At 51.5% G+C, this 20,366-nt stretch overlaps 1 protein-coding gene across 1 annotated transcript in view; it reads left to right on the forward strand.

Moving 5' to 3' along the window:
* Window positions 1-18,503, forward strand: part of LOC119974259 (B-cell receptor CD22-like) — a 102,008-nt gene extending 83,505 nt beyond the window's left edge. Inside the window, exons 9-12 of the mRNA XM_038813029.1 lie at window positions 4,323-4,398; window positions 4,970-5,245; window positions 6,708-7,001; window positions 18,088-18,503. Coding sequence (XP_038668957.1) covers window positions 4,323-4,398; window positions 4,970-5,245; window positions 6,708-7,000 — 645 coding nt within the window. The 3' untranslated portion in view covers window position 7,001; window positions 18,088-18,503. The remainder of the gene's footprint in view (window positions 1-4,322; window positions 4,399-4,969; window positions 5,246-6,707; window positions 7,002-18,087) is intronic.
* The last annotated feature ends 1,863 nt before the right edge of the window (window positions 18,504-20,366 follow it).

Consider the following 20,366-nt stretch of genomic DNA (forward strand, 5'->3'; position numbering starts at 1 on the left):
TGGTTCCTTACCTCTTCGAGGCCTCCCACTCACCTACCAACTGGGGTTTGGCTCCTGGGTGACAGGGGTTACATTGTGCGGTCATGGCTGATGACTCCTACCAACAGGCCACAGACCGATGCGGAGACCCACTCCAGCAATACACGTGCAGCAACCAGGGGCATGATGGAGCGAGTGGTGCTTCAGCATCCTGAAGATGCAGTTCTAGTGCCTGGACCACTCTGGACAGGCCCTCCAGTGCAGCACGAGGAGTTTCTCCCACATCGTGGTGGCCTGCTGTGTCCTCCATAACATCACACAGCAGAGGGGCGATGTGCTGGAGGAGGGGGATGAACACCAGTCCTCGTCCAACAAGGAGGATGCGTAGGAGGGTGAGGATAGGCAGGGCATGGGGCCCGGGCAGACAGGGGGGACCGGACGATGAGTGCACCAGGGCCAACGTGCACACGACTGATTGCCTCCATGTTCACCAACTAGGGGGCCTGGCTAGCGGCACAGAGATCCCATCCCACCACCATAGAACACCCCCTTCCTCCCCCCTGCCCCGCTCCCGGGGGCCATCCTCCTCCTCGCGTGAATACCCTCCCTGCATAGCTCCCCACCCCCCCTTGCAACCCCCTCCATGATACATACCTGCCTCATTGCAGGGCACGGGCCCTGTATTGGCAGGAGCCCTGGGTCTGGCCCATGGGATGGAGAATGATGACAACCTGCTCTACAATGAACTCTAGCGCTCTACATCATTCGACAACGTCTGACTTCTGCCCATAGTAGCCCCTTCCAATGTCTACCTGGGTGATCCCTGCATGTGAGGTGGCCATTCCATCACACGGTCCCATCGAATCCCTGGTGTGGCAGAGGTGGAGACATTGGGGGGGAGGAGGGTGGAGGACCAAAGCGCTGGCTGAACTACGATCGCTGGGCCAAGTCCACCACAGCGTCCGCCCGGCCTCCCCACCCCTGAGTCCCCTCTGCGGCCAGCCCAGACCAGCCCACCCCTCTCAGCCTTCTGACAGAGCACCGAGGCAGGGTGTAACGTTGTGCACAGGTGTTTAATGTGAACAAATATATGCAGGTTTGTGCCCTGCCCCCGAATGCTAGACTGCGCCCTGTACCCGTGCCAAATTAGCTGGTGTCTACTTTTCTGGCTTGACGAGCCAGAATGCTATGCCTAGGTGGATCTCCAGGGGGTACAGGGAGGCGGCCAGCTGCGATTCCCACCAGTGTCCCCTTTGGCCTTCTGGGGCTACCGGGCATGGATGGGCCCAGCTGCTGGCCGGGCTTCCTGGGTGGCGAGGTGTTGCCTTGCTCTGCCCGCTCCCTACCAGATGCCGCAGGGAAAGGAGAGGGGGAGTACGAGGCGTTTTGCTGTTCCGGCACCTCCCCTGTGGGAGTTACCGGCATGGGCCCTAGCAGCTCCACCTCCTCTCTCAGGGTGCCTGATAGACCCCGGGCTACTCGATGGGACAGGGGTGCAAGTGGGGCAAACCCCTGAGGCTCCCCCGCCACCTGGTGCTGCCAGTCCTGGAGGCCCACTCGCATCCCGACCAGGGTCTCAATGCTCACGGCCATGGAGAACGGGGAGTGGACCACCTCCCTCTGAGACTGCGCCACATCATGCTGTGACTTTGCCACCACCTTCTGGGATGGTGCCACATCAGCCAGAGACTGCGCCATCTCTCTCAGGGTTTGTGTCAAGCTTGGGGCAATGTTGCCGACGCCCTTAGCCTTGGCCCGCTGTGACTGGGCCACGCTCAGGTGCGCGCTGAAATGTCCAGGTGGCCCTGGCACAGGGCTGCCTGTGAGAGGGCAGCATTATCCGGGGCCTCAGCCAACCCCCACACAGAGTGAGCCAGACCATGGACATCTTGACCCATGGTCGAAACCTTTGCCCCCAAGGCCTCACCACAGACGCCACCCGTGCAGTGTTAGCCTGGGTGTCACGCATAGTCGGCACCACCTCCTGCCCCTTCAGGCGGTTGGACTCCTCCAGCTCCACCTGCAGGTGCTGGATGTTCGCTGACAGCCCCTCATGTAGTCCCTGGCTCTCAGACTGCATCTCCACTTTAGATGGATCTGCCCTTCCCAGAAGCTCTAAACCCATCTGGACGGCAGCTAGCTTCTGGGGTCAGGCCATATTCTGACCGTCCGCCCCCTCAGGAGTTCCTACCTCCACCTGCTGTACTGGATCAGATGTGTGGTGAGCCATCAGATCGTGCCCCAAGATCATCTTCACTAGATTGCCCACCCGAGGTGAGTGTCTCAGACATGGTGGAGGGTGTTGGAGACAACTGTGACAAGAAGTCAGTGTCATCGCCGGACTGGTGCTCCGGCATGTCTCCTGCTGTAGGTCGAGGGCTGCCATTCATGTCCATGTCCTCCTCCTCGCTGATCTCCTCCTGGGCTTGGGGTCGGGGTCGGGGGACATGAAAAGGGCCCGCCTCATCGGCAGGTGATCCTGCAAGACACAAGATAAGACGTATGATTGGACCATGGGTTGGGGTGGTGGGTGTTAAGGGGAAGTGGGGGGTGTTGTCAGGGTGGTGAGGGGGTGGAGAGGGCAGTGTGGGGGGCATTGTGGGGTTAGTGGAGGGGGGCTATGGGGGGGGGGTATGTGAGGGTTGTGGGGGTGGTGTGGATGTGGGTGGTGGCTGTGGGGAATGGGGGTGGTGACACACATGTCACGGGGAACCACAACTCAGCAGGGTCTCACTTTTTTGCCCGATGCCAACCTCCGCCTTGGTGACTGCCCTCTCCCCAGGCCCGCCATTCAGGTCCAGAGCCCGCTGCTCTGCTGTGATGAGGGGCCGGAGGTTCGGCGGTTATGTTATTCACACATTCAAACCTCGAGGTGAGTGGGGGGGGGGGGGGGGGGGGGGGGGGGGGGGGGGGGGGCGCGGAATGATCACAAATTACACCAACACGCAGGTATACAGTACAGGATGGAAAAGAAGGATGTTCAATTATAAATATATTAACAGTAAGAAGAAGCACAGAAATGGATAGCAGTTGACATGATTGCTCGAATCCAGAAAATCAAAATCCAGGGTGCTCCTTCATGGATAATATCGACTGTGAGCCCACTGGTTTTGTGGTTTACAATATGTTCTTTCAATGAGATGTGAGATTCCACAAGAATCAAGTTAGAACTCTTTGTCCCTGTAACCGCTGTTGGAAATTTCCAGAAACTGGCCGATCCAGCCACTGATTGTTTCAGCAAAATCCATCTTTAAATTATCACAAAAATAAAGTTTGATTTCCACAGTTTATGACCTCTTTCATGACTTCATTCGCGACCATACACAATCGCGCACACAAGCTGAACACACAGTATTCACACACAAGTGCACATCACACTCACTCCAAAGACCACACGCACACATGCATGCACAGACCACACACACACTGACCACACACAGACCACACACACACTGACCACACACAGACCACACACATACATACACACAGACCACATGCACACCATAGACCACACGCACAGACCACACACACACTGACCACACACAGACCACACACACACTGACCACACACATACATACACACAGACCACATGCACACATAGACCACACGCACACAGACCACACACACACAGACCACACACACATACACAGACCACACACACACAGACCACACACACACAGACCACACACACACATACAAACAGATCACATGCACACAGACCACACACACACTGACCATACACAGACCACACACACACATACACACACAGACCACACACACACACATGCACAGACCACACACACATGCACAGACCACACACACACTGACCACACACATGCACACAGACCATATGCACACACAGACCACAGGCACACACAGACCATATACACACAGACCACACGCACACACAAACCATACACACACAGATGAGACACACGCACAGACAACACGTGCACACCCGACGACACACACGGACACATAGACTGTTCGGTGTTGTGGCCATAGTACAGATGCACACAGAGCATCTAGTTCTTTCATTAGTTATGTAATTTATTAACAAGATGAACACATAGAAATATAACTAACGAACTATGATACAAATGGTAAAAAAATACTGCCAAATCCTCCAGTCAATGGTGGATCTCTATCGCCACCTGCTGGTCGGCGGTCGTACCGATAATTATATACATTGATAGATAGACCACACACACACAGACCACACACACAGATACACAAAAACCACACACATACAGTCCACACACACACCATTCACACATGCCACACATAGACCACAGACACACACACACAAGCTGTGGTTGGTATTTCCTCACGTTACATCCAAGGACACTGGAGACTATGAGTGTGTGGCAGAGAATGAACATGGAGCAGTGGAGGGGTCCATAACCATCACTGTGGAATGTGAGTGTGGAGATATATTTGTTCATTTATTATCACATTCGTTAATTCATTATCATGACAGCCTTAGTGAAGCCATTGGCATCATCTTCACTGGCCTTCTTCAATCCCCCCTCAGTCCACATCTCAATGTTATCCACTCATCCTATTTTTCTTCTTCCTCTTTTGTTTTTATTCTCAGTTTCTCCTTCAATTGTTGTCAGGACAAGGCTGTCTGGCTTTCGTTTCCAATCTCCATACTTGACCATCCACAGACTGGATGGGAAATTCCAATCGCCAATCTCCAACCCTCCCACAACCTTTCAGTCGCTCCTTAAAACCCGCTTCTTTGACCGAGCAATCTTCCACCAGTTTCTAATATCTCCTGGTGTGTCTCGGAATCAGATTCTGTTCTGAGGAGATGAGAAATGAGGGAGGGGATTCCAGAGCTTCGGTTCCAGGTAGCTGAAAGCACGGTCGCCAATGGTGGAATGATGGGAATGGGAGGATGTCCAAGGGGCCGGGATTAGAGGAACACAGAGGTCTTGGAGGGTTGTGGGGATGAGCTGCTGATTCTCCTCTGTTCCTGTTCCAGATCCCCCACAGGAGACGATGGTGTCCATCAGCAGCTCCTCTGATGGGATAAGAGAGGGAAGCAATATCACATTAACCTGCTCCAGTGAAAGTGTCCCACCGATATCTCATTACACCTGGTTCAGGATCGAGGGGAACACCAGCATCCAGTTAAACACAAGTAGCCGCTTTCTCTCCTTCACCCCTGTAACACGGGAGAATGATGGAAGTTTCTACTGCACAGTGAGGAACCCACTGGGTAACAGCACCTCCAACATTACCCACCTGGATGTTCAATGTAAGAATTTAACTCCATCTGGCTCTTAAAACACCAGCACCTTCTGTCTGAGGCCAGCCTACTTGCTGCAGTTTAGCATGACCAGCATAACCGCTGTGGTTTTTTCCCCCTTTGCCTTTCCGAGATACAGAAGGAGATATTAGATACGGTTCTCAAAATCTCGGAGAAAGGGACAGATTCCTCTATCTCATGAGGAATGTCTGAAATGTGGACAAAGAGAGACAGGGAGAAGCAGGGAGGGAGTTCCAGAGCGCAGGGCCTCCCAGGCAGTAGGAGGCATGGCTGCCAAAGTTGAAGCGATGGAAATCGGAGGGCATTCTCGAGGCTGATATAGGAGAGCAAAAATCTTGGAGGTTTGTTTGAGGATGTAGGAGATTAAAGAGATATGGAAGCTTGCAGAGACTGGAAGAAGTTACAGAGATAGGGAGGGTTTTTGGGCTGGAGGATGTTACAGAGATAGGGAGGGTTGAAAGGACTGGAGGAGGTTACAGAGAGAGGTGTCAGGAAAGAGTTAATGTTTCTGAGCCGGTGTTATGCAGTTACATTGTGTATGTTGTGTTGCCCTATTGTGTATTTTCTTTATTTCCTTTTCTATTTAAGTACTTAATGATCTGTTGAGCTGCTGGCAGAAAAATACTTTTCACTGTACCTTGGTACACATGACAATAAACAAATCCAATATCCAATACTTCTTTTGGACTTGGGGTTTTCATTGTTTGATCAACCTCACTTATTGTTTAATAGAGTGTGTCAAATATAAAGGGGATACAGGTGGCACTGTGGTGTTGTTGGAAAAGTGATTGCTGAACACATCAATTTAGAGTCAAAGAGTTCTATTATAGTTCTATTATTTTAGATCTATTATAGAGTTACCATTAGAACTTAACAACAGGGAGGCTTGGAAGAGCTGGTGGAGTTTACAGAGGTGGGGACGATTGTAGTAGTTGGAGAAGGATTCAGAGATAGGAAGGGTTGTAGGAGTGGAAGAGGTCAAAGAGAGAGGGAGGATTGTAGGGGCTGGAGGAGGTTGCAGAGAGGGAGAGTTGTAGGGGCTGGAGGAGATTACAGAGATAGTTAGGGTTGTAGGAGCTGGAGAAGGTTACAGGGATCTCTCAGTGAACTGTGTCTGTGTGGCACTCACCCCCACAACTCAAAGATGTGCAGGGTAGGTGGATTGGCCATGCCAAAATGTTCCCAAAATTGGATTTTTTTTAAATTTAAAAAAAAAATTGAGTCTCAGCAAACAACAGTGGGTGATGAGTAAACGGGACTCAGTGCGAGTTAGGATATAGGGGCCACAGAGTTTAGGATGAGCTGAAGTTTATGGAGATTGGAAGATGGAAGTCTGGACTGGAGAAGGTTGGGATAGTCGCGTCTGGAGGTAAAAAAGGCAGGGATGTGTGTTTTTATCTTACGCTAACTCTGCTACGACATTGTCTCACAATTGTTCTTACCTCCTCAGATAATCCGGAGATTTCCCAGGAGTTGGAGTGCACCCGGAGGTCAGAAGGGGTCACCTGCATCTGTGTGGCCAACTCCAATCCAACTGGAGACCTCACCTGGCACCTGCCCCCTGCCAAAATCAGTGGTAACCAAACACACGGACGTCTGGTGTCATGGCGGGTCAGAGATGGGCACCTGGTGATTGGCTCTCTGATACTGATGGGACCCCAGGATGAGAAGGGAGTGATGATATCCTGCTCGGTCCGAAACCCACATGGGGAAGCCATGTTCAAGGTGTATCTGTGGGTCTGAGGTGAGAGAACGGTTAAGGATAGATCTCCACTCAGCTGGCTTTATCTCTGAACTCTACAATCCCTCCCTCACCCTCTCCATCTCTCTCTCCAGCTCCTTTAAGATGCTCTTTTCAACTAACCTATTTGACTCAGCTTTTAATCACTTGACCTTATGTGGCAATGTCAACACTCGGTCAATTGGAGCCAGGCCATTCAGGGATGATGTCAGGAAGCATTTCTTCACCCAAAGACCAGTGGAAATCTGGAACTCGTTCCCCACGAACAAAGCTGCTTCATCGAAAATGGATATAGATTACACAAACCAGTGTTCCAACTGGGGATCACATGTGCCAGCACTGGGTTTTTCTTTCTTTTTGATCAGAGGAAGATTTTCTTGTAAATTAAGAGTCAGAGAGGTTAACAGCATGGAAACAGGCCCTTCGGCCCAATTTGTCCATGTCGCCCAGTTTTCAGTACAAAGCTAGTCCCAATTGACTGCATTTAGCCCATATCCCTCTATAACCATATTCCCCATATAACTGTATAAATACTTTTTTAAAAGACAAAATTGTACCTGCCTCTACTACTGCCTCTGGCAGCACATTCCAGGCACTCACCACGTTCTGTGAACAAAATTGCCCCTCTGGACCCTTTTGTATCCGTCCCCTCTCACCTTAAACCTATGCCCTCTAGTTTTAGACTCCCCTAACTTTGGGAAAGATGCTGACTATCTATCTCATCTATGACCCTCAATTATCAGGATGAAGGTATGAAATAAATATCTGTGCTGAACCGTTTATGTGCTGATTGCCAACAAACCAGTCTGAGAGGCTTCTCGTGTTTAAACACAAAGGGGTTAGTTTTTACTGAGCAGAAAATCCACCCAGATAAAATATAGTTATTTAAAATGGTGAACCACGCACACATACAAACACTCACAAGCAGATGCACACATACAAACACAGACACACACATTCAGGTATACATGCACACCGGCAAACACATGCGCGCACAGACTGCAATCACTCTCTTGAACATTCACTCACACAAATCCGCACACAGACATTCCCACATGCAAAATAACAAGTTATACTATGGGGTTAGTTTTTGATTGAATTTACGATTTGATGATAAAAGGGAAAAATAGAGGGCGAGATTCTCCGGACTCACGACGGGTCGGAGAATAGCGGGCGTCGGAAATTTTTACGGCGACGCTGTTCCGACGCCCTCCCGCTATTCTCCGAACCCCGCAAATTGTCGGAGTCGCGTTTCCCGACAAACGCCTCCTTCCCGCCCCTGACACGACCAGAATCGCCACTGAGAGCCCCCCCGCTATTCACCGGCCCGGATGGGCCGAAGTCCCGACGTCATGGCGCCCTGTTTGGACGTCGTGAAACACACCTGCTTTTTAAATTCGTCAACCAGTCGGCCTGGCTGACGACTGCTTGGAGGAGGTCAGGGCACCACTCTGCGCACCGCTCAGCGCACCGTTCAGCGCACCGCTCGAGTCTGGCCACAACGGGGAAGGCATCCCTGGGAACGGGAGGGGGTCCAGAGCGGGGGCAGTGGGGGGGAGACGGGGGAGGCAGTGGGGGAGACGGAGGGGGCAGTGGGGGAGACGGAGGGGGCAGTGGGGGAGACGGAGGTGGCAGTGGGGAGACGGAGGGGGCAGTGGGGGAGACGGAGGGGGCAGTGGGGGAGACGGAGGGGGCAGTGGGGGAGACGGAGGGGGCAGTGGGGGAGACGGAGGGGGCAGTGGGGGAGACGGTGGTGGCAGTGGTGGAGACGGAGGGGGCAGTGGGAGAGACGGAGGGGGCAGTGGGGGAGACGGAGGGGGCAGTGAGGGAAGACGGGGGAGGCAGTGGGGGAGACGGAGGGGGCAGTGGGGGAGACGGAGGGGGCAGTGGGGGGCGACGGAGGGGGGGGTTAGGTAGAGGGTGAGCCGTCCAACCCCGTAACAAAATGTCTGCCACCATGCCATGGTGTGCAGGTGACGAGGACACGGCCGCTGGTTCCCCTGTGGCTTCCGGCCACAGGCCACTGACGCACCCGTGAGGAGGCCATAGTTTACTGGCCGTTGGATGCAGAAAGTGACCAGGGGTTAGGCTGACCGCGTGTCAGCAGCGCGACCAGGCCACCGGGACACACTGGTATCCCATAGCTGGCGGCTGCCGAGGTAACGACTAACGTCCGTCTAACATGTCCCGTTTCTCTGCCCCCCACCACCCTTCTGTAGGTTAGCACGATGCATGGGAACAGAACGGCTATGTTCTGCGCAGTGGTTGGGGCAGCTCTACTGAATTTGGAGATGCAGCAGCATCCACACCCACAACCCGCAGTGGCTGCAGGGCCAGCTGCAGCAGCAGAGGGAAGGGCCGAAGAGTTGCCAGTCGTCGAGCAGCATGGGGGGGAGGAGGAGGAGGAGGAGGAGGAGGAGGAAGAGGAAGAGGAGAGAGTGAGGGTGCAGCCACGGCGTCAGAGGCGACGACCAAAGCCGAGGGTGTACCGTGTCCGGGTCTCTTTCCTAACAATGCCGGACATCACCTGCAGGAGAAGACTCCGGCTGAGTAGGCAGACGGTGATACATATCTGCGAACTCCTGTCGCACCTCGCCCCACGTGGAACGGGGGGAGGACACGCGATCCCTGTAGCCATCAAGGTGACGGTCGCTCTGAACTTCTATGCTACCGGTTCCTTCCAGTCTCCGAGCGGGGACGTCTCTGGGATCTCCCAGTCATCGGTGCACAGGTGCATCCGGGATGTGACCGACGCCCTCTATGCCATCGCCGATCGCTACATCACCTTTCCCGAGGACCGAGCAAGTCAAGACTCACGAGTCCGTGGATTTGCCAGTGTGGCCGGGATACCGAGGGTTCAGGGGTCAATCGACTGTGTTCACGTCCCCATGCGCCCGCCTGCTGTGGACAGGGACGTGTTCACAAACAGGAGGGGGACATACTCCATTAATGTCCAGGTGGTATGCGATCCCCACATGAGGTTCATGAACGTCTGTGCAAGGTTCCCAGGGAGTGTGCATGACTCCTACATACTAGCGCAGTCGTTCATCCCTGCGATGTTTGAGGGACGTCCCCCCCGGCTGAGGGGCTGGTTGCTAGGTGACAGGGGTTATCCGCTGAGGTCTTGGCTGATGACGCCTATACGGAGGCCTCAGACCAATGCGGAAACACGATACAACGAGGCCCATGCAGCAACCAGGGGTGTGGTGGAGCGCTGCCTTGGCCTCCTGAAGATGAGATTCAGGTGCCTGGACCGCTCCGGAGGGGCCCTGCAGTACCAGGCCGACAGGGTCGCTCGCATTGTAGTGGTCTGCTGTGCGCTGCACAACATCGCGATGCAGAGGGAAGATGACCTGTTGCAGGAGGCGGAGGGAGAAGCTAGTGGCAGTGGTGCCAGCACAGAGGAGGAGGAGGAGGAGGAGGAGGAGGAGGAGGACGCTGGCGGAGTGGCGGGCGCAGCACGCAGACACGACCCAGGTGCTGGTGATGTCCAGGAGGCGGCACGACGGCCCCGCAAGGACGGCGGGCACGCGACGTCATGGTGGCAGCACGGTTCACGCATCGCATGTGACGTCCCCAATGAACACCAAACCACCACCTGCATCGCTAGTCATGCAGAGGGTCACCACACAACTGCCACCACCACAACCCCCCCTCTCAGTGTACACTGCTCCACTTCGACATGACGCTTATCACTGGGTCCAGACCGAATGGCACAGCATTGATGGCTGTGTCAGCGGGTGTGATCAGTGCCATGTGGAATGATGACAGCCCGCTCTGCGAAGAGCTGTGAGCTCAGAGTCGTTAGAGAGAGTCTGACCCATGGCAATAGCTGAACCATCCACCTTGGTGGCCGCTGAGTTCGTCACTGACACTCCATCACGTGCCCGCGTGGGCTAGCTCTGGGTGGGGGGTAGGGGCAGGGACTGCACACCCGGCACCGAGGTTTCACCACCCGTCACCCCCAGCGACACTCGGTCACCATCACGATTCCTGTGGCTGTGGAACAATCACACGGTATTACAAGTAAGGTGGAACAGTGCGTTTAATATTAACAATTATTTACAGGTGCCCTAGCCCCTACAACTAAACTGTGCCCTTCACCCGTGCCAACTTACTCAGTGCCTATGTTAGTTGCCTTACGGGCCCTACCACTACGTCTAAGTGAATCCCCAGATGATATAGCAGGAGTGGAGGAGGATTGCTGCGAATCGCCCCCCTCAACTCGTTTCTCCTTGGCCAAGCGTTTCCTGGGGCGACCCGGCCTTGATGGGCCAGGCTGCTCTGCGGGCGTCTCGGGTGACATTGTGCCACCCTGCTCTGCCTGCTGCCCACCCGATGCACCAGGGATGGGACGGGGGGAGGCCGAGAATTCCGGGACGTCCCGTGATGGAGTTAATGGGACGGGCCCCGAAACCTCCTCCTCCCTCGGGGAGCCCGGTGGCCCCCGGGCCTCACTTTGGGACAGAGGTGCGAGCGGGGAGGTTCCCCGCCGCACCACCGACACCTGGCGCTGCCAGTCGTGGAGGCCTGCAACGGTATCCACCAGGATCCGAAGGTTTGCAGAGACGGAGTCCAGGGAGTTAGACATTCCCGCCAGGGACTGTGCGATCTCAACCTGAGTGTGCACGACGCCATCCAGCACATGTGTCAGGCGGTTGATGCTCTCGGCGACTGACTGCTGCGACTGGCCAATGACCTGCTGAGACTCGGCCATGGCCCGCAGGGCGCCGGCAATGTCGGTTTGGCTCTGGCACATTGCTGCCTGTGAGAGGGCAACCCTGTCCAGGGCCGAGGATGACGCGTGCACATTAACCCCAACATCTTGCATAACCTGACCCATTGCCTCCACCGCGGATGCCACCCGTGCGGTGTCGGACTGGGTCTCTGCCATGAGCGGCACCACTCCCTGCTCTTGGACGCGGTTCGACTCATCTAACAGCGTCTGCAGAGTCTGGAAGGAAGCCCTCATCCCGTCATTGTTTCCCTGGGTTTCCTGAGGCATCGGCTGTGCGGGTGGGTTGAGAAACTCCAGGAACTCCGAAAACGTCTGGGAGCCAGCTGCATCCTGGGCCTGGTCTGGCCTCCGCGAGTCCGGGCCCTCTGTTGCTCCGACCTCCACCTGCTGTACCTGCTCATCTGTGATGTGCCAACCAGACTGTGCCCCAGGAGACTCATCACTAAATAGGCCCGCCGGGGTGTGTATCTCTGGGATGATGGATGTGGTGGGAGAAAGCAGTACCGCAAGCCCGACGCTCTCAATGGTTAGGTCCTCGTCCATGGTGTGGGGCTGCTCAGCGACAGGAGGGTTGTCCCTGGCCATTTCTGGTGGTGGTGGTGGACTTCGAACCCTCTGTGCGTCCTGGTCCGCAGATTGGGTTGGGGCGGATAGGGCCGCCCGCTGATCGGGCACCCTCTGTTGTGAGGCCCCGGGTGAGGTGGCGGCAGATTCCTGTCTCCGTCTGCAGCCAGACGGCCCTAGTCGTTCGGCATCACGTCCTAGGGAAGAGAATGAGACGGGTTATTTCGATTTGCTTGGCAGGCCGCTGGACGGTCCCAGTGGGCAGGGTGTGTGAAGGGACAGAGGATGGGGAGGTGTCCCAGTGGGCAGGGTGTGTGAAGGGACAGAGGATGGGGAGGTGTCCCAGTGGGCAGGGTGTGTGATGGGACAGAGGATGGGGAGGTGTCCCAGTGGGCAGGGTGTGTGAAGGGACAGAGGATGGGGAGGTGTCCCAGTGGGCAGGGTGTGTGAAGGGACAGAGGATGGGGAGGTGTCCCAGTGGGCAGGGTGTGTGAAGGGACAGAGGATGGGGAGGTGTCCCAGTGGGCAGGGTGTGTGAAGGGACAGAGGATGGGGGGGGGGGGGGTGTTTGTCAGGGAGGGTTGTCTCACTTGCTGCAGTTCCGCCAACCTCGCATTGCGCGATATCGCGGGTGGCAGACCCCCCAACAAGGTCCAGTGCCCTCTATTCAAAGGTGCTGAGGGGGTGCATGTTGGGCGAACCCCCTCCAGTCTTGTGCCGCTCACGGTGGTTATGACCGGCATTGGCCTGTTGGGGGAGGGAACATAGGTAGATCATTACAAAACGGTAGGTATCAGAAGTCCGTTCTGATACTGGCACAGTTTGGGGGGGGGGGCAAGTTGTCATCAGATGATTGCATCTCTCCTCGGGGCCAGAGCGCTGGGTCTGTGACAACTTTGTGAACCACCCTCAAATAACTCTGCCCCAATCCCTCTCCCCCCCCCCCCCCGGGCAGTTAAGGGGGAGGGATGGTTGTGACTAGGGGGCACCCTCATGGCACTTACCCTGGCAGACCTGGTGAGGTCGTGTAGCTTCTTTCGGCACTGCTCTGCTGAGCGAGGGGTGTGCCCCACAGCACTGACGGCAGCAGCCACGTCACGCCAGGCCTGGCGTACCGTGCTGGCAGGTTGGCGATGCCCTCTCCGCGGGCGGATGATGCCCCTCCTCTGCTCCACGGCATCGAGGAGCTCCTCGACGTCTGCATCAATAAAGCGAGGAGCAGCTCGCCTAGGCTCCGACATCCTGCCCGACAGATTCTGTGGTCGCCCGCGCCTTTTTACGGCGTCGGGCGGCGTCACATGGGCGGGTTCGTGTCGTCGTCGCGTTCCGTCGTCATCACGCACGTAATTGACGCGGCCGCGCTGCTAGCCCATTTCCAGGAAGTGAATCGTTCGGGAAATGAAGCCTTCGCGACCGTCGTAAAACGGTCCCGATTTTTACGACCGTTTGCCGACTTTCCGCGGGTGCGGAGAATTTCGCCCAGAGAGTTCACTGTTTCTGAATCATTCGCTGGTATCTTGAGGCTGAAGCCAATTTTTTTCGCGCGTGTCTTGAAATTGCATTGGATTTGAAGTTGATGTGAACTGCAATTTCTGGAGACCATCTCTTTTTTAAATGTAAATTGTTATTTCCAAACGTCAATTTCATTGTACCCGAGGCACCTTTTGATGGAATTTCTCTATCACTCTGTGGCTTCCAAAATGTTATGGGGTCTTGAATTTGAGAGGAAAAGAGAGAGAGAGGGAGAGAGGTGGTGTTACTGCTCCACTGGGAAACTTCTTCCAGTTCTGTTTTTAACAGCTTGGGTATCTTTCAAAATCGTTATCCTGGTCAGATGAATTATTTGAAAAGATACTTGATTAGTTCATGTCCAGAAATCTCCTGGTTATTACTTTATTGCCTATGCCTTTTCATTATTTATCACTTCTGTATTGACCATTTTTTCCTGTGATATATTAGGCATAACACCTTTTATATAGCCATTGGCCTGGTGGACTTTCTGCCTCAAAGGGGTGTTTTATAGAAATGCAAATAGTGAGGCCAGCATGTTTCTGTACAAATTTATAGCAATCATAGACATCAGCAGGTATGAAATTCCACAAGGCGTTGTCTCTACATGTCCCAATTGCAATTCACATTCACGATTTCCAACTGGTAATACTGGTAATACAGATATTAGGTGACCTGTGGCAGCCATTGTAAGTCGGTGTCTTCTGCTTGATTTTAAAGGTCCCTTTAAAGTAATTCAATATATACTTAGCAGCAGACGAAAGATTAATCACACATGCACATCTAACAGCATCATGACATTATGGTCAAGCACTCTTACCTTAGAAGGTAAGTTACTCATATCAAGATATTAATGAGAACAGATAAGGGTCATTAAAGAGAAACCGTTTCCGTGGGTTGGAAAGTCAAGGAATAAGGTACAGAGTTTAAAACTGAGAGGCAGACCTTTCAGGAATGAATTTCGGAAACCCTTTGACAGAGGCTGGGAGAAATTTTGAATTTACTTCTGTGCTTAGACCCATTGTTAAATTAAAATATGAGATTTGGTATCCAAACATATTATGTATATGGCGGAAAGGTGCCATGTCACAGATCATCCATGATCTCCTTGAATGGTGGAACATGCTCAGGGGGCTGAATAGACTCCTCATGTTCCTACAGTCTGAGCGGTTCTGAAACTGTTGCCAAATGTGGATGGTTTCTTAACACCAAAATTGTTACTTTTTATGTTGCCCTCTGAACTGATCTCCCAGTTTGTCTCAAACCAGTGGTTCAGGAGGAAGACCGCCTCCCACTTCCCAAGAGGAAACTAGGGATGGACAATAAATGTCAACATTGCCCGAGAATTAATATTTCAAAATTGAGTGTATTGCTTCTCAAGATATATTAGAGCATCATTCTATAAGTGTGGCACAGTAATTATACAACATCCCCCTTTCTTTTTAAAGATAATTCCCCCTTCCAGGTAGAGGCTCCAAAAAATGGCCAGTTGGATCATTCATGGCTGGGATTATGTTGAGTGTTTTTGTGGCTGGAATCTTAATCTTTGTGAATGTAAAAAAGTAAGTGTAAAGGTTCAAATTGATGTTTCTCTAAAGTATCGACTTCAATCTTTTTTCCTAAGTCAATGATTCTTTCCCTTGGATTAAGCATCATTGGCCCCTCCCATCAGTGGTCTTTTTGCCCCTGATGATCCGGGGTGTGTCTTTTATTGTCCTGTATCCAGATGAAGACTCAACTTGTGATATGGAATGTGGTGGAAGCAGATGGAATCAGATCTTTCAAAAGAGGAATTGGAAAAATATGTGAAGGGCAAAATATTTGGGCTATGGGGGACAAAGCTGGGATGCGTGTGTGAGAAGAAATGTCATGTTATTATCGTGATCTGATATTTTAGGATTATTTATAGTACAGGAGTCTAGGCAGCAATCATTTGTCGGGGATCAGGTAAATATATTGTGGATTCCTTTATTGAGGCTAGGCACATGAGAACAGCTATAGAACATAGAACATAGAACAGTACAGCGCAGAACAGGCCCTTCGGCCCTCGATGTTGTGCCGAGCAATGATCACCCTACTCAAACCCATGTACCCACCCTACACCCGCAACCCAACAACCCCCCATTAACCTTACCTTTTAGGACACTACGGGCAATTTTAGCATGGCCAATCCACCTAACCCGCACATCTTTGGCCTGTGGGAGGAAACCGGAGCACCCGGAGGAAACCCACGCACACACGGGGAGGACGTGCAGACTCCGCACAGACAGTGACCCAGCCGGGAATCGAACCTGGGACCCTGGAGCTGTGAAGCATTTATGCTAACCACCATGCTACCGTGCTGCCCTCAGAGGGCATAAATATACAGAGGGATAAAACTTGAAAACATCAGATCTGTGTGTGTGTGCTCTGCTCAAACCAAAAGTGAAACTATGACTGGATAACATGACAAATGGTGACAAATTTTAGTGATATAATGATGTTGTACTTTGAAAGGCATTATACAATATCCCCCTTTCTTTTTAAAGATAATTCCCCCTTCCAAAGAACTATTTATAATATATATTCATGTTTATTTACCACTAAAGTGTATTGAACTGATCATCTACAAGTCTCTCATCTATAAAGGTAATCTGCTAGTAGGCCCAGATCTTGCAATAGGAACCATTTCTGAAGGTTTCATTAATCACGCACGGTGATCTGTGAGATTGTCATTATTTATGTTGTTCCTGGTTTACTTTGTGCTCTTGTCCTTGATGCAATTGGACCGCACAGCAGTTAAAGAGCTAGAATGGATCTGATTTGTCCTGCGTTATTCTTCATTGTGTGACTTTGCGTGTGTTGTCCTCATAGGGGCCTGGTTCTGAACACATCCTCGTCACCTCGGCTGGTTGCCACAAACCTACTGTGGGATCCTGGATGTGAACTTGTTGTTCCCACTGTAAACTTGGAACTTCGGTACTCTCACATTTATTGTGCATATTGGTCATCTTGGTAGTTTCACAACTATTGGTAGTTTTGAAAGTTGCTGCCTGTTTCCTAAGAGAACAGAATGGGTAAGAGTCGGTAAATTGGTGCGCACCAGTCTGCCAAATAAGCTCTGCTGGTGATGGAATAGTTGTAGTTAAAGGCCGTTACATCTAGGATAATGAGAAGTAGTGTGATCAATAGCCCACTACTCACACTTATCCTGAAATGGCTTACAATAAATTATGACTTGTTACATGTCATGATTTCTCTGTGCATGTCAAATAAACTGAACATAACACATAAGAGTGTACGTGACAGTTGTACTTGATATCATGTGCAATTGTTGAACAATAGGGTACTTGGGAATCAGCAATGTTGGGGATGAAGTCAATGCCATACACATGAAAGAGGTCAGATGTGATTTTGGACCAAGGATGGGTAGGAACTTCAAGTGGAATCAGTGGTTCTTTGTGCTGACTTGAGATATGTTCTTCAATGTCTTGTCCTTCTTGGTGATGACCTCAGTACTACTGTTCATAATTAGCCAATCGGCTGTTTGAGTTTTCTCATCCAACCTATGCGTTGCCTGCCTGGGAGATGCGTGGCTCATGGCAATAAGACTAAAATGATGTCACATGTGCCTCAAATTCAATCTGACCGTCTTTCGATGGCGCGTTTCCACAGTTTCTGCATTGCAGGATCTTTCACCATTTCTCCTGGTAGCTACTGTGATTTGTATTATGCAAAATGCACCGGATCAATTTGGAAAACATCATCAAATTCACTGTCATTGAAGATAAGCTGCAGATCCATGGATATATCATTTGGGATTGTTCTCCTTGGAGAGGAGAAGGCTAAGAGGTGATTTGATCAGAGTGTTCAAAATTGAGGGGGGCTGGACAGAGCAGATAGGGAGTAACTATTCCTGTCCTAAAAGGATCGAGTAGGCTCAGATTTAAAAGAAATTTGCAAGAGAAGCAAATGAGATGTGAGAAACTGTTTTTCACTTAACAAGTTGGTTGGGGTCTGGAATGCACGGCCTGAATGTGTGGTGGTGGCAGTTTCAATCGAGGCATTCAAGATGATTGTGAACAGAAACTTTCTGCAGGGCGATGGGGAAAAAGAGAAGGGAACGGCACTAGAGTCATGAGGCAGATGTGGAGCGTCAGTGCAGACCAAATGAGCCGAATGGCCTCCTTTACCTTAATGATTCTGCTTAAACTTTTAGAATTTGAATCACATCCCAATATAAACTGGGGAATCTTGTGGCCATTATGACATCTCCCTTTGACCTTCCTTCTCCTCTAGTCCCCGGGATGAGAGTCGGTGCACCTGCTTTCACTCGCTTTTCCATGGGCATAGTTGCAAACCCGATGACCCCCTCTGCACCAAAATTAACTTCTCGAAGCTGCCCAGTGGTGACGGGACTGTGCGCACCAGTGAGGACTCGGAACACACAGAGATCAGATTCCAGAGAAACTGAGTGTGAAACGGGGAGAGAGGTTTTTGGATATGTGAAGACAATGGGGTCAAATGGTAATGAACAAAAATTTGATGTTGCTCAACCTTTGTATTAGTTGCAAACTTGCTGCACCTTTTTCATTCTGTCACAGATTGCAAGAAATTGAAATGAATTCTGCAGAATTTTATGCCTATTCATACAAGCAATAAGATATTCAGATGGTTCTGTACATCCCTCAAATTAAATTTCACACTCAAAAGAACATTGCTATCTCCAAGGCAACACTTCCTGTTGTCACATGCCCCTCTCATTACTGAAAATCCAGTATCGTCATTTGTTGCGGAAAATCCAATCTACACATCACATTGAAATTCAGTTACACCCTCCTTCCAGTGGTGGTGCTCCAGTATCACAGTTTTGCCTCGGAGATAGGGACATTTCCACTGTTTACCATATTACACAGTTACAACCAAGGGCAGCATTTTGCGCACGTTAACAATCTTGTTCAGAGACAGTGGGCCAGTTTTACCCACTAGGTTTGCAATGTTGATCTAGCAGGTTTCTAATGAAAGATGTTCTCGAACCCACCATCCCCTTTGTAGTAATCCACGGGAGGCAGGAGTTCCGTCACCACACCAATATTTATTTACAATAATGATATTACAGGAGCAACTACAAACAGTGCTGCTAGCAGTCCAGTCAACTCAAGACTGGCTCACAAAGCCTACACAGGTGATTATATGGGCCCCCTCAATGAGCTATCATTGAGGGAGCTCATACTCCAATTGGCCAACCAATAAAGCCAATTGGAGTTCATTACACCCTTCATGCCAAGAGGGAACAATAAGCTTGAGACAGAGCCTGAGAGTTCATGGGATCAGTTCCTGTGTCCGATTGGGTGGACTCGATGCGAACCCACTGTTGGGTCCTGAAACTCATGATCCTGGAACAGGCACAGGGCAGACACTTCAGATGGCCACTATCTGGACGAACAGTGATGGGGGTGGATGTGGAGGAGTTCCCCCAGTGTCCAGGCACCAACATTTATCACTCAACTGACATCACATCAAAAAAAACCAGATGATCTGGGTCATTATTACATTGCTGTGTGTGGGATCCTGCTGTACCCAAATGGCCTGTCGCATTGCCAGCGTTGCAACTTGACCATGCCACAAAGAAAGTCCTTTGTTTTCTTCAAATCACTTTGGGGTGTCCTAAGGTGATGAAGGGCTCAAGTGTAAGATTGTCTTTCTGAAATGTGACAGAGCTGTGGTGAGGGAATCTCTCTCTGTCGCCCTCTGTCCGCCGGGGGAAAAGGATTGAATTTCCATGTTCTGAAGGAGGGTCATATTGGATTCAAAACATTAACTCTGTCTCTCTCTCTCTCTCCATAAATGCTGACAGAGGTGCTGAGATTTTCTGGAATTATCTGATTTGATTCATGCCGGTGGTACAGTGGTTAGCGCTGCTGTTTCACAGCGCCAGGGACCCGGCATCAATTCCAGCCTTGGGTGACTGTCTGTGTGGAATTTGCACTTTCTCCCCGTATCTGTGTGCGTTTCCTCCGGGTGCTCCGGTTTCCTCCCACAGTCCAAATGATGCGCAGGTTAGGTGGATTAGCCTTGCTAAGTTGCCCCTTAGTGTCCAAAAGTAAGATGGGGTTACTGGGTTATGGGGGATAGGATAGAGCCGTGGGCCTAGTTAGGGTGCTCTTCCCAAGGGCCAATACAAACTCGATGGGCCAAAAGGTCTCTCCTTCTGCACTGTAGGGATTCTATTCTATGTTTTTGTTTACTCAGATTCACCTGAATGATTCTGATGTTTCACCCCCCCCCCCCCCCCCCCCCCCCCCCCCGCCCCCAGTGCCAAACAGGATCCAAAATGGAGGTTTTCATTACTCTGAGATTGGAGAGCTCAAACTTCCTCCAGGAATATCTTCCCATTATTTAGGGGAAGATATTATTTCACTGGTGGCGGTGGGTCTGAGAAAGTTCACTGGGATGATCCCCGGTATGGAGGTATTGTCTTGTGAACAAAGGTTAAATGGATTGGGACTCTACTCACTGGAGGTTAGAAGAATCAGAGGGGATCTCAAGGAAACATACAAGATTCTTAAGGAGCTTTA

The sequence above is a fragment of the Scyliorhinus canicula genome, chromosome 12 (assembly GCF_902713615.1).
Source record: "Scyliorhinus canicula chromosome 12, sScyCan1.1, whole genome shotgun sequence".
NCBI classification, from domain to species: domain Eukaryota; kingdom Metazoa; phylum Chordata; class Chondrichthyes; order Carcharhiniformes; family Scyliorhinidae; genus Scyliorhinus; species Scyliorhinus canicula.